Genomic DNA, 13,889 nt, shown 5'->3' on the forward strand with positions numbered 1-13,889 from the left:
ATAAAAATCAAGTTCTATGAATAAATATTTTAAAAGTAAGTACTCTAGGATCATAACACTGACAACACTAATTATCTTTTCTAGTCTTGGCAGTTATGTTGCATACTGTTTGGGTGACTGATGGGATAATTTCACTTCATTTTCCTTCAGTTTATTCTGGACCATGTAGGAGAAGAATATAAAAATAATTAACACCTCTAAACAAAATACTTGATAAAGTTTTTAGTTGAAATAAAATGCTTAAAAAAAACCTTAATTAACTAATACATGATTCTAGAGCAATTAACAACTAAACCTTTACTTGCTGAAGGAAAACTTTCACTAAGAATTTCTGATTTTAAAAAATCATCAATTCAGTATTAATATTAACTATTTTAGGACTTTTATCTATCAAGACCATACACTTACACTAAAAGCTCTTTTCATCAGTTTGAGCTAACGTTACATTAATTATCAAAAATATGTCTATATATTTTTATATCATTAAAGATTTTACTCACTAAAAAAACATTTAATCAGCAACAATCAAAGCAGTCAGAAACAGGTAAAATGTATGACAAAACAAGTTATTTCAGTTCCTTACACTTACAGACATTTTGATTAATTTATTGATAATGACCTTATATCTAAAAGAAAAAGTATTTAAATAATATTTAATCTCAAAAATAATACTTTATAAATAGTAAATACATTGTCATTTAACTGGAAAAAGTATAAAAGACATTAAAAACCAACTTTTTTATTTGAATATTTTAATAAATTTTAAGTCTTAACATAGTTTATGTATGTCTTACATAATTTATAAGTCATATGGATTATAATTAGGATAAATATTAAAAATAATTAATAAAAAGCATATTCTTTGCCTTGATCACCTGATTTTTTGTTGTTGTTGTTTATAAAATTAATCACAGTTAGCGGGGTAGAAATCGCTTTGAGCTTCATGAATGACATCCAAGAGATGGGAAAGGATTAGTTCTCAGTTGCTGCCAGTTATAGCGCCAGGTGGCTTTTTCTGCAGTGAAGGTGTTACCGATAATCCCATTACACTGGTACTAAATCTTGCAGACATCAAAATTATCACCAAGGTTCCTTTTCATCCCATCCTTTCCAAATGACTGGAAGTCGCTTCACCTGAAAGAAGTCAAATCCACATGCAGCTGCTGTTTTAGAAGGCAGCAAACTCCCTGAGAATGCCAGTCGTGATTCAATTTTGCTGTGCTGGTGGCCCCCTATTCCCTGTCCAATAATACATCTGTTAAAAAATCCTACAGCTACAAATCAAGTTTAATCCTACCAGGGACCTCATGTTGGTCTTGTCTTCCAAAAAGGCAGCAGGTTCTGCTGTCTATCTCTGCTAGCGTCTGGGGAATACCCTTTAAATCCCAGCTCTACTTAGAAGAATAAGCTAAGGATCACAAAACATGACCTCAAAAACCCTGATATGACTATATTCTGACCCAGAGGCATTCATTCTAGGTGAAGATTAGAACTTTGCATAATAAGATTACACAGCAAGTGAATGATATCAAGGGACTATCCATATGCAGCCGCCTGGTTTTCTATAGACAGCCTGTGCTCTGCAATATGCAGTGCAGACGAAAAAGAGCTTGGTCTTTCTAGCTGAAATAAAATAGATTCACATAAATTAGTTGGCCATTTCCAGATTCCTAAATCCCCTATTACATCTTTTATTGACAGCTCCTGTGAGGATAGCACAAATGTTATTCCTTTTTATTCTGTGGTTCTATAACAATCATGCTCTGTAATTGAAATGTACATAGATTATGGCTCGAAATTAACATCTTGTTTGCTGTAATCTTGGATTACAATTGACTGTGTACATAATAAAATTAGGAAATCAATGGATGGATTTATCATCTCCAAGAAACTAGAGGTATTGTTTAAAGAATAGTTTAACATTTTGTGTCAATACTTTAAACACAGAAGTCACAGAGTAGTCAATAAAAATTTAAGTGAGTAAAAGAATACAACAGGCATTACGCAATATCTACATAAAAGTTAGATTACATAAAAATTAGTTCATTTCCCTCAAAATCCTAAAGTGTTAAAATTTTCAAAATGTGAAAAATTCAGAGATCTCATAACATAACGATTTTCTCTTGAAACCATACTTGAGCAAGGTTAATTACACATAAGTGGGTGCAGTAGCAGTATTTTATACACATCATCTTGATCATTTTATATTTTGAAATATTTGAATCAATTCAATTGTAATTCAAGGTTTTATAGTTCTTTAACTACATCTTTTTAAAGTATTTAGTGAAGTTCCCTCTACTTATATTTGAATATATACAGAACATTTAAAATGTATGGAATCCTAGAGAACTTTATGTTCAGTTTTTTCCTGTCAAGAAGTTTAAAGCTAAATGAACTCTAAGCAAACTTATATGAAAAGAGATACAATCACACAAACACCAATGCAAAAAATTTTTACAATGAGAAGAGGAGTTCTCAATTTTAGTTAAAAAAAAAAAAAAAAAGCATTAAGACATGCATGCAATGGGATTCTTATAAAACTAAGATCCCTGGTATGCTTGAAATATATTTGACAACTTTGATTTGCCCACAACTGTTGAGGAGCATACTACATCCATTATATTAACCATTATTTCCTTATCATCACAATATATTTAAGCATATCTATTACAATATCTAAGTAGTCAGGAGTCAGAGGACATAATTATGATTTTGTGTATTAATCAGGCAGATATATACCATTAGTATCAGTCAGAGAGCTATAGAAAACACTGTATGTAATTTCAAGGACAGCCTGTGAATATTCTTTGGTCATCCTAAATAGGATATTACTAGAAAAGTAATGAGGAATGCAAAAAATATTTTGTTATGATATTTATATGCAGTACTTTAGAGCTACACTGTTCAATAAGGTAGACATTAGCTACATATGGATACTGAACACTGGAAATGTGACTAGTCCAAACTGAGATACATTTTAAGTATAAAATATACACTGGACTTTGAGGACATAAAAACAAAAAATAATAAAATATTTTATATTGATTACATGTTGAAAAGATGATATTTCAGATATAATGGATTAAATAAAATACATAAATGGCTTGCATTACATATCAATTGAACAGCATTGCATTAGCAGATCATAAATTTTCAATAACCCTAAATTGTGAAATTGCGTAACTAAAAAAAAATACTAAAGCAGAGGGTTATCATGGAAGAACAAACATTCCAATGCCAAATCTGATACATAAGCTTAGAAAAGAACAAAATGCTGTCATTTCCACCTGTATTTCATATCTCTACCTTAAGGGTAATGGGGGAGAAGGGACCAACCAAGCTGCTGATCATTATGTACCAGAAAACAATATTTTATAGTTACAAAAATGCTTTATTTAGTCTTGTAAGCATAGAATTTTACGAAAAAACATCTTGGGCAACTTCACTAAAGACTAGTTAGGTCTATATGTCACCATTAATTGAATCCAATAGACAGCAACTTCAAAAAACATTTCTAGATCAGAAAAGGCCATGATTTTTTTCTAAGGTGCTATATAATTATTTATATTCAAATTTTAAAAATACAAGTAATAACTGTACAGATTTGAAGCATTTAATTTAATGTATTTCAGTATTTTAGCAAAATAAAAAAGGTCAATTTCATAAATTATTAGAAATTCACTTTTCCATTATTCTTTTCATTATATCCATCATTGTAGGTTAAAAAATTCATTAATAAAAAGGGTTTAACAGAAAGAAAACTATAAATAGTTAAAATATAAAACATATACCTAATTTAGTTCAAGAAAGTTAATGGCAGATTTAGTATGACTAGACAATTGATGTCATACAATTAAAATACAAAGTCTATCTTTGTCACACACTGGAATATTATTTCAATGTAAACAATAGTATATAGGTATTAACTCATTGAAAAGTTGCTTTTCATAATTATTCCTTTATAATATTTATCTAAAATACTAAGACTAATGATGAATTATGAGTATCAATAAATAAGATGGATAAAAATCTAAATCAATTCTTTATGATCTAGCCATGTTTCTTTTTCCTAGCCTTTTAAAATTATGTAAGTTCTTTCCTTTTCTGGTAACAAGTATCATCACCGAGACACGTAGACACAGAGACACACATAAAAACAAAATAATAACAATAAAAAAACTTTCTAAGCATCACTATATGAGTGTAATGATATTCAGTCTAAGTTAATCCCCAGACATCCAAATTCATGAATAAAAATTCATCAGTTTTAAATACACTGAGCCTATTAAGCAAGAACAAAAGCATATGCACAAAAGAGCTTTTAATATATTTCAAAGCCCACAAGAGCCGTGGTCTCATTAAAATTATAAATTACACAAACATGGAATGAAGATTCAAACTGCAGTGCAGCTAAGCAGATTACAGAAAACCCCGCGTTCCATATGATAACACACCATGGCCCTCCCAGATGGGGGCTTGGAACAAAAAGGCCATCACCACAGCTAGGGAAAACCTCCTTGTGATCTCTGGTTTCTGTTCAGCAGATGACAGCCAAATAATATGTTGATTATTCTGTTTGTGCTGCTAAGCTTGTAAGATGGAATAAAAGCGATATGATCTATTGTGAACCCAATGCTAATGTGTTGCTCCACTCATAAATAATATACTGAATTTATTTTGAAACTATCTTTTATCTGAATTTCAGTTTTTAAATGCATGAATTAAAATAAAAGCCAGGATAAAATAATATTTAATTTGATGCTTTAAACTAAGAAATGTAATGACAAGTGAAAAATATCTAAGTGCTTAGTTAAGAGTTAAGTATAATCGCCTTTCTTTCATTTCAGCACTGTGATCAAAGACAAAATATATTTTTAAATAGGCAATTACTCTCATTATGAAATATAAATCCAAAATTAATAAACAGGAAGTTTATAATATATATCATTGACAAGATAAAAATATACTAGAGCACATAAAGACACTTTTCTGCAATAATAGCACATAATCAGAACATACATCTAAAATATCTCTGAATAAAAGTATCACTGAAAGTCTTATGAATATTCATAACTTGTACACAAATAGATGCTAACAAAATATCCTACTTAAAATCAAAATGATTTTTTAAAAGTTTCTAAAAATAATTTTCAAATATAACATATTTAGAGAACATCTTTTCTTTTTTATAGCTGTAGAGTATTTCATTGTATAGATATGCCATAGTTCATTTAACCACTACTCTACTGACAGACATCCACAAAAGAAATATGCAAACATATTAATCTAGAAATATGTATTAGAATGTTTATAGTAGCATTATATGGAAAACCACCCAAATGTCCATTAACAGAATGCATAAAAAAAATAGTTGTGATACAGTCATACAAAGGACTGGAACAATGAAAATGAACCAACCAAAACAACATGCAACAATGCAGATGAATCTCAAGACGTAATAGCAAATAAAGGAAACCAAACATAAAAAAAATTCTATTGTATGATCCTATATATGTAACACAAAACACATACATCATATTTTCTTTATCTGGGTGTGGTTACATGGGTGTATTTGGCTTCTAGAAAATTCACTAAGCCATCTACTTTTCCATATATATATATATATATATATATATAGCTTTCTTTAAAAAGGCAGTTTTACACACTAATACAGTATACAAACATACTCAAAAACCTTATAAGAAATTTAGAAACTGATGTATATAAAATCTAAAAGGTGAAAACTAAGCATTCTTAAACTACTTATTTGAATAATCAAACTTTCAACTCAATAGCTGAGACAAATTCCTGGACTCTTTTAAATGGAAAAGGAAAAGCCACTCACCCTATTATCTTCCCCAACCCCCAACCTCTAATACCATATTTTCAAAGGTATCTAGCCTTTTTGTCAGGAGTTACTGCTGCTGCTGCTTTTATAATAATGGAGCTAAAACAATCTCAGTACTGAACATTTGCCCTTATATGAGAAAATAAAGTAACACAGAAGACAAAGCAGGATAAAGAATACATATGTTTACTGTTTTCCCCCTGCCTTCAAATTTCATAAACTTTTGTTAATTATGAATGCTTATTACCTAATTTAAGCAATCTCTTGAAAAATCTTGTTTTAGTTTTCAATGAAGTTAAAGAAAATATAATTAATTCTTTAATATCAGTATCATACAAATAAAGTGAAATTTCACAATAGTATGATAAGCTAAACGATTTATCTCATTACTTCCCACTTAAATATTTTCCTTTATTTCTATACTGGAATCAACACATAATCTACAAAACTGTTTTTCTCATATGGAAAAAATACTCTAAGAAATAAGCTAAAAGAGGTCATCTAAAGATTATAGGATTCATTTTTCATTTCTATAACAAATATTAATTCAGTGCTAACTAACGGGCTCTGGGGATAAAGGAGTTAAATTAGCTAATTTTGTGGCAAATATAACAGACTTACCCCTTTCCCTCTCATTTGATTTACAAATGAAACAAAACTATTTTTAATAAGTAACACATTAATATATTCAAAAATTAAACAGTCTACATGATATACAGTTAAAAGTCCCATCTACTTCATTTTCCCTATCCATCCACACACGATTGAGATTTTGTATAACCTTTCAAATTTTATTTTTGCAAACATAAGCAAATATGAATATATATTTTTATTTCCTTCCCCTTTAAGCAATAAGTAGTTTACTAAACAATGAACTCTGCCCTTTTAAAGATTTTATTTTTAAGTAATTTCTACACCCAAAATGGGGCTTGAACTCAGCATCCTAAAATCAAAAGTAGCACACTCTACTGACTGAGCCAGCCAGACACCCCTGAACTTTGCTCTTTTAAAATAGCAATGTATGTTTCAAAACTTTCTAAATCTGCATTCAGAAAATATCCTCTTAGGCAACCCCAGTGGCTCAGCGGTTTAGCGCCGCCCTCAGCCGGGCATGTGATCCTGGAGGCCTGGGATCGACTCCCACATTGGGCTCTGTGCATGGAGCCTGTTTCTCCCTCTGCTTGTGCCTGTGCCTCTCTCTCTCTGTCTCTCATGATTAAATAAATAAAATCTTAAAAAAAGAAAAAGAAAGAAAATATCCTCTCTCTTTTCATAGCTGTAGAATATTTCATTGTATAGATATGCCACAGTTCATTTAACCAGCACCCTAATGATAAACATTAGGGGTGTTTCCAATCTTTGGCTACTGTAAAAATGCTATAGCAGAAACTCCTATATATAAGTTATTACATGAGTACACAAGCATATCTGTAATAAATTTCTGGAATTAGTATAAAGACAAATGTGTAAATGCATTGGTCTTTTTCTAGAAATTGCCAATTTGTTGTTTTCTATGGGGGTTGTGTCATTTTACACTTCCACTACTGAAACATCTCAATGTATCCTAGGAAAAGCTATTTCTCTCTTTGGGCCTCTAAGATATTTTATTCATAAGGCAATTCCCAAAGATGTTCTTATTGCAAAAAAAACTACATAAAACTGTTTGTTTTACCCCAATTACACATGTAAAATCTGTTCACATAGTAAGTTTAAAAACAAAGGATTTTTCAAAAACCTCACTGACATAGGAAATTATAATGATGTACTGGGATAGCAATTATATCTATCCTTCCTCTGATCTAAAAACAAATATAGGGCAGCCTGGGTGGCTCAGCAGTTTAGTGCTGCCTTCGGTCCAGGGTGTGATCCTGGAGTCCCGGGATCGAGTCCCATGTCGGGCTCCCTGAGTAGAGCCTGCTTCTTCTCCTTCTGCCTGTGTCTCTGCCTCTCTCTCTTTCTTTGTGTCTCTCATGAATAATAAACTCTTTAAAAAAATAAAAATAAAAACAAATAAAAACAAATATACTCTCCTACCCTAGTATTTTTTAAATTCACATTCAGTAGTTTATAATTGCATAAGTAATCAAATGCATTTCACTTTGAAATGAATAGTTTTCCTGAAACCAAATCTGTGTTACTTCTATATTGTCCTTGAAAAAGCTATCATTTCAAAGGTGGTTTAATTTTTATGACTGCCATTCTCAAATGGCTGTGTCACCTAATACATTTTTTTTAATTTCAATGCCAATCCTATCAACTGTTTTATAATTAGAAAATACCCACTTTTGTCAATTGGACTTCCCATTGAAGAAATCCTTAAGCGACTCCAGTTTTAATATCGTTGTTTTGTAAGAAAATCTGTGCATGATAATTTTTATTACCCAAATGAGGATGCACTGGTATATGCGATCTATGCTGCATCTCAATTATTCAGAAATCAGCAGTCAGATAATCTCAGTCCTCTGAAACAAAGTGGTTAGCTTAGTTGATGAACCCACAGTCAATTTTTAAAACCTGCCACACCTTCTGTGCCCTTAGTCAGTAGATGGCGCAGAACCACACTTAAGCTCTCACCTAAACAATGTATGTTAGGCAAATGCTGATTTTAATATTAGAGTCAATAGAACGCACTGACAGCAAAAGACAACAAAAGTAAATCAAAACAAAACAAACACCACACATCACAAGGTCCCAGGACACAAAACTTATCAGTTGAGAACAATATAGGAGAACAGCAAAAAGTCTCTGAGGAAATCACTTAAATTCTGTCAAGTGACTGATGTTTCACTATGACAACTCTGACAACAAGCAAAAAAATTTAAATAACCTTAAATTATACTCCATTTGTTCTGTTTAACAGAAGGGTAAATTTTATATTTTAAAAACATTTTGAAAAAATTTTCATACAAAACAAGTTTTGGCACATAAAAGGATAAGACTCAATTATCCACAAAATTAACGGATGAGAAATATACCATTTGTTATTGATGCCTAATGAACGAGGAATCACTCAAAGTAAAATTCCCAAGGTTAGACTATACTATGGCCATCTTTTAGGAGATGAACTATGATAAAGTGTGGTAACATTTTGGGGGCTTCAAACATGGAATTCCCTGTCCTAAGACAATTTTTGGTTAACAGTCAAAAAGATATCTGATAATTTCTGAAAGCTAGTCAGGCAAATTTTCCACTTAAATGGCTGGATACACTAAAAAAAAAATATCCTGATTTCACTTTTCACTTTGTTTTCTTTACATTGTGACTGCTAAGTAGACAGGTTGATCTGGTTTCTAGCTCCAACTTGCTAAATGACCTGTCCAAGTGACTCAATCTCTCTAGCCCTCCTTAGTTTCTTCATCAGTAAAGTGAAGGAGTTATACAAAATATGGCATGTTAACAGAATGAATTTACTAATAAAGTAAACCACAGAGTTACTACCTTAAGTCTTATCATCTATTTCTTTACTATACCTATACATCTATCTACATACATACTGTTTTGAAACTATCACAAACTATATGCTACTTTACATTTACATTTAAGGCCTAAAGTAAAAGAAATTATAATCATTTCAGAATCTTTTCCAATATTGAATATGTGTTATTCTCAAGATACAACAAATTTCTCATGTACTCAGTTAAATTAATTTAAAATACCATATAATGAATTATCTTTAACTTGAAAATATATGACTTTTTCTACCTGATACACATAAAAAACAACATATGATATGTAAAAGAATATTCATGGAAATTTCATTTATAATAGCCACATACTAGAAATAACCCAAATATCCACCAACAAGAGCATGAATGAATTCTGTCATAGTCATTCCAAAGGAATAACATAAAATGATGAAAAGGAATGAATATTACCTGCAACTACATAAATGATCTACAAAGCAGAACAATAAATAAAGGAAGAAAGAATACATATGATTCCAGACAATGGCACTACCAGCTGACCCACCCATGTCCAATGCTGCCTGATACCCCACTGGGCACCCAGTAGCCATATCAGGATCATGGTGAGGCAGGCAAGCAAATCCTGAAGGAAAGCATGAAGGCAGTCACAGGTGCTAATCTTTCGTCAGTATCCAACATGAGCTCTTGGTTTAGCCATAGGGTCCAGACCTCAGCTCTACCACCCCCAGCCATCTTTCTGTCTCTGCAATCAAAGCTGACACCTGCAAAAATGGCTAAACAAGGCAATGGAGACCTTGCAGCTGACTAGAGTGCTAACACTGGTGCTAGAAGAGGACCCATCCTCTTCATGCCTCAATGGAGAACAAAGACTTCTTCCAGCTGCTGGAAGATGACACATCCCTGAGGTGCTGGAGTTTGGAAAAAGCTGGACCCCAGCAGGAATGTGTGCTGTGATGTGACCCAGGTCAGGAGAACACCAAGCACAAAAAGGACATCACCCTCATCACCTTCAACATACACAAGTAAAATCCTTGGAACTTCTTTGGCAGCCTAGCATCAAAGCCACATTCTATAAGCTGTACTCCATTGAGCTGTGACTCTCAAGGACTTGGTCCAAAGTATTCAGGGAGCTGCTCCAGTTGGACCTCCATGTTGCTGCAAAGCCTGGGCCATATGTTCCTGGGAATTTCCTCACCCTGCTAAGCAGTGGCAGCGTCAGCACCAAGGTGGCCTCCATCTCTACTGATAGGGGTTCTGAGCTTCTGCCCCTAGACTTGTTCCAAGAAACACAATGCAAGCACTGTATCAGGTTTTGGGTCCTGCAAGCAGTGCACACTAGATAACTCACCTGTTTTCCCATGTTTTCTAACTGCATTATGACAGTTCCTATTAGTGTAATACCTCCACCCCTAGCCTATACCCTTTCCTGAAGAATGCTGTCCCTTCCTAACCATCTTTCAAGCCTCCCACTTACCCTGTCCCCTGGCAACTTGATCCCACCCTAATTAATGTTACATCTAAATGTTTTAGAACTCCTCCTGTCCCTAAGCTCCCCAGTACAATAAAGAGAGTCCTCTCTGACTTTACATTGATATCTTTAATTCTTTATACCCTTCTCCAAAATAAAAACATTACCAATAAAAATATTAAATTGTTTACAAAAAATACATGTGATTCCATAAAAATTAAGACAAAAAAAAGTGAACATGTTGCTAAGAAATACACATAAAAATGATAAAAATTATATAGAATTATATAAATAATTAGCATAAAAGTCAGGACATTGGTTACTTCTGAACAAAAAGGAGATGTATCAAGGGTTTCTGGGATGCCAAAATTATCTATGGTTACATGGATGTTTGCTTTATATTTACTTCTTTTACTATGTATTTTTCTTTTTTTTTTCTTGAAGATTTTATTTCTTTATTTGAGAGAGAGTGAGAGAGCAAGGGGGGGGTGCACAGGGGGGGAAGGTCAGAAGGATAAGCAGACTCCCTGCTGAATGAGGAGCCTGATGAGGCGAAGCTTGATCCTGGAACTCCAGAATCTGGGCTGAGCTGAAGGCAGGTGCTTAACTGACTGAGCCACCCAGGCACCCCCACATTTATGCTTCTATATTATGTTGTTTTATAATAAGTTTAAAATAGTATATTTTTTGAAATAATACATTCTTATAGAGAAGGAAAAGAATTCCTCTTTTTTGCTAACAATTTACTTATTTACATTTCTAATTTTTAGAAGAAATAAGAAATAAGTGATTTAATATTTAATAATAAAGAAAATAAATGCTTAATTCTCCACAATCCTAATTAAGAGTCTACTTCACTCAAATATTTCCCAATAGCTACAAAAAAAGTATCAGCCCATTAAAGAGTACAAGAATAGTTAAACTATTAAATCTTTGCTTAACTCCGTGTTGTTTCTGTTACTCTTTCTTCTTTTCAATGAAATGTATGCTTTCAGAAATAATTTAGATTATATCCAGGTAATAATTTTATATAGGATGTACTCCAAAAAATATATTTTAGCTCATTAGTAAGAAGAAAAACACTCTTAACTGTCACACATTTTCTAGCAATTTTGGGAGCATCTGTGTATGCATACAATGTGAGGTTTCATGGTAGGATGGACAGAGACATGATACTTAAGGTCCAGCCCAATTTTGCTCTCTGAAAATATTTTCACTATTTGTACAAGAAAACATGATAGCTGGATTATAGGATGGATATACAATGCAATTTACACTTAAAGTCCACTGTATAAAGTGTAATATAAGGTGATTCATTCAAAACAGATCCAATAATGCCTAATTTAAATTATACTGGAGCTGTTTTAAATGTTTCCTTTGGAAAAACAAAAGTACAGGGAATTAAATTACAAAAAAAGATTAACAATAAGAAGAATAAAAATAATAAACTGGCTTCAGTTATAAACATTATACACATACAACGTAGAAAATCCCAACACCTACAAGCATCTTTCAACATATATTTGTTATAACTTATAGATGCCACTATACAGGAAGCAGACAATGAAACAGAAGCAAGACCATCAGCAACTTCCTCATACTCCAGATATCAACACTATCACAATGCTATCACTCATTATGATAATAAAGTTGCTTCTGTTGTATACTATTGTTTTCCTATGAATGCACCCTCTTTAGTGGATCCAGCTAACCAGTTATTTGCCCATCTATTAAGTGCCAACTTTAAAAAATTACACTGTGTCCAGCAGGGAGCAGCATTACAACATTCATAAGACTTAACATGAACATGAAACCGACAGAAAAAAAAAGGAGGAAAAAAAAAAAAAACACTTACCATAGGTCTGTTATACAATACATTCAATTTTTAAGGCAGTTGCAAGGCTTCCAGAAAATATCATCTAAAGCATGTCTGAGAGTATATATGGGTAATCCACGAGTTCAGGATTCCTAAAGCAGGAAATCAAAATTATATTAGGTAAAGGATTCCCTCAGCCGTGTTAAGTTGAATTACTATAAAATATTATTAAATATCTCTTAGTTGTTAAGGTATATATTTCTCTCAGTGGGTCGATGGGATTATAAATTCAGATATATAGTAACACTTTGGATAAAACAATTTTTAAAAACCCAGAATTATATTAAAGTCCTTTTATCCACCAGAAAATTTAAACAGAAGAAAGTAAGTGGGTGACATGATGTATCAACCAAACTAAAGAGAACAGTGGTCAAGGACTTAAAGGAGATAAGCCAACCATATGCAGTTCTAATACATCAAACTCCAAACAATTTGTAAGTAACAGGATATAACATCATTTCTATATGTCAGCATGAATATCTGAGGTTAATTTTAACAATGAAAAGGCAGCACAGTAGTGCATAATGTGGATGTTAAAACTGATTCATCAAATATTTACTAATTATAAGTAAATATACATGATATTGCAGAAATACTCCATGATGAGTTAAAAGGTGACAAGTGAAAAACACACTGAAAAAAAAAAAGAAAAACACACTATGTTTGATACTGTCTTGGATGTCAAAACCTGCTCCTATTCAACTAAAATAGCTCCAGGTCCGTTCTCTGACTGGAAAAAAAGGTTTTTTTTTACAAACATAAAATGAACTTTCTGTTATAAAAAAAAATAAGTCATGGGGATATAATATATAGTATAGGGAATGTAGTCAAAAACATTATAGTAACTTTAGTGACAGACTTATTTCATAATGTACAAAAATACCAAATCACTATGATGTGCACCTGAAACTAACAGGACACTGTATGTCAATTTTACTTCAAAAATAAGTAAAGTTTTATCTCCACTTTTATTTGAGATGTCAAAGTTTCATACATGTTTACATGCAACATTTCAGTCTCTACACTGAAGAATAAATATTTGCCATTAAAACATATTCATCCTGAAATGATAACATATAGTTTACATCATACACATTATTATATATTGATATATTAATATATCAATGATATTTATTTGAAATTTAATGAATAATATATAAAATGGTTCCTACTATTTTCTGATAAAATATGAAAAGCTTGACAAATATGCTATCAAGACTACAGTGATTCTCCAATAAGTATTATTAATTTTAATGAAGTCAAAGAAATTGA

The 13,889-nt window shown here is 32.0% G+C and overlaps 1 protein-coding gene across 7 annotated transcripts in view; it reads right to left on the minus strand.

The window, feature by feature from the left end:
• Nucleotides 1–13,889, minus strand: part of IMMP1L (inner mitochondrial membrane peptidase subunit 1) — an 82,713-nt gene that overhangs the window by 49,334 nt on the left and 19,490 nt on the right. For 3 of the 7 annotated variants that reach the window (XM_077863452.1, XM_077863453.1, XM_077863454.1), the window contains exons 2-3: nucleotides 12,597–12,709; nucleotides 876–1,134 (exon numbers count right to left, since the gene is read on the minus strand). The exons of 1 other annotated variant lie outside the window; for it this stretch is intronic. In XM_077863452.1, coding sequence (XP_077719578.1) covers nucleotides 876–954 — 79 coding nt within the window. In that variant the 5' untranslated portion in view covers nucleotides 955–1,134; nucleotides 12,597–12,709. The remainder of the gene's footprint in view (nucleotides 1–875; nucleotides 1,135–12,596; nucleotides 12,710–13,889) is intronic. 3 more of the 7 variants (XM_077863455.1, XM_077863456.1, XM_077863457.1) reach the window with 1 other exon arrangement.

The sequence above is a fragment of the Canis aureus genome, chromosome 21 (genome assembly GCF_053574225.1).
Source record: "Canis aureus isolate CA01 chromosome 21, VMU_Caureus_v.1.0, whole genome shotgun sequence".
Classification (NCBI taxonomy): domain Eukaryota; kingdom Metazoa; phylum Chordata; class Mammalia; order Carnivora; family Canidae; genus Canis; species Canis aureus.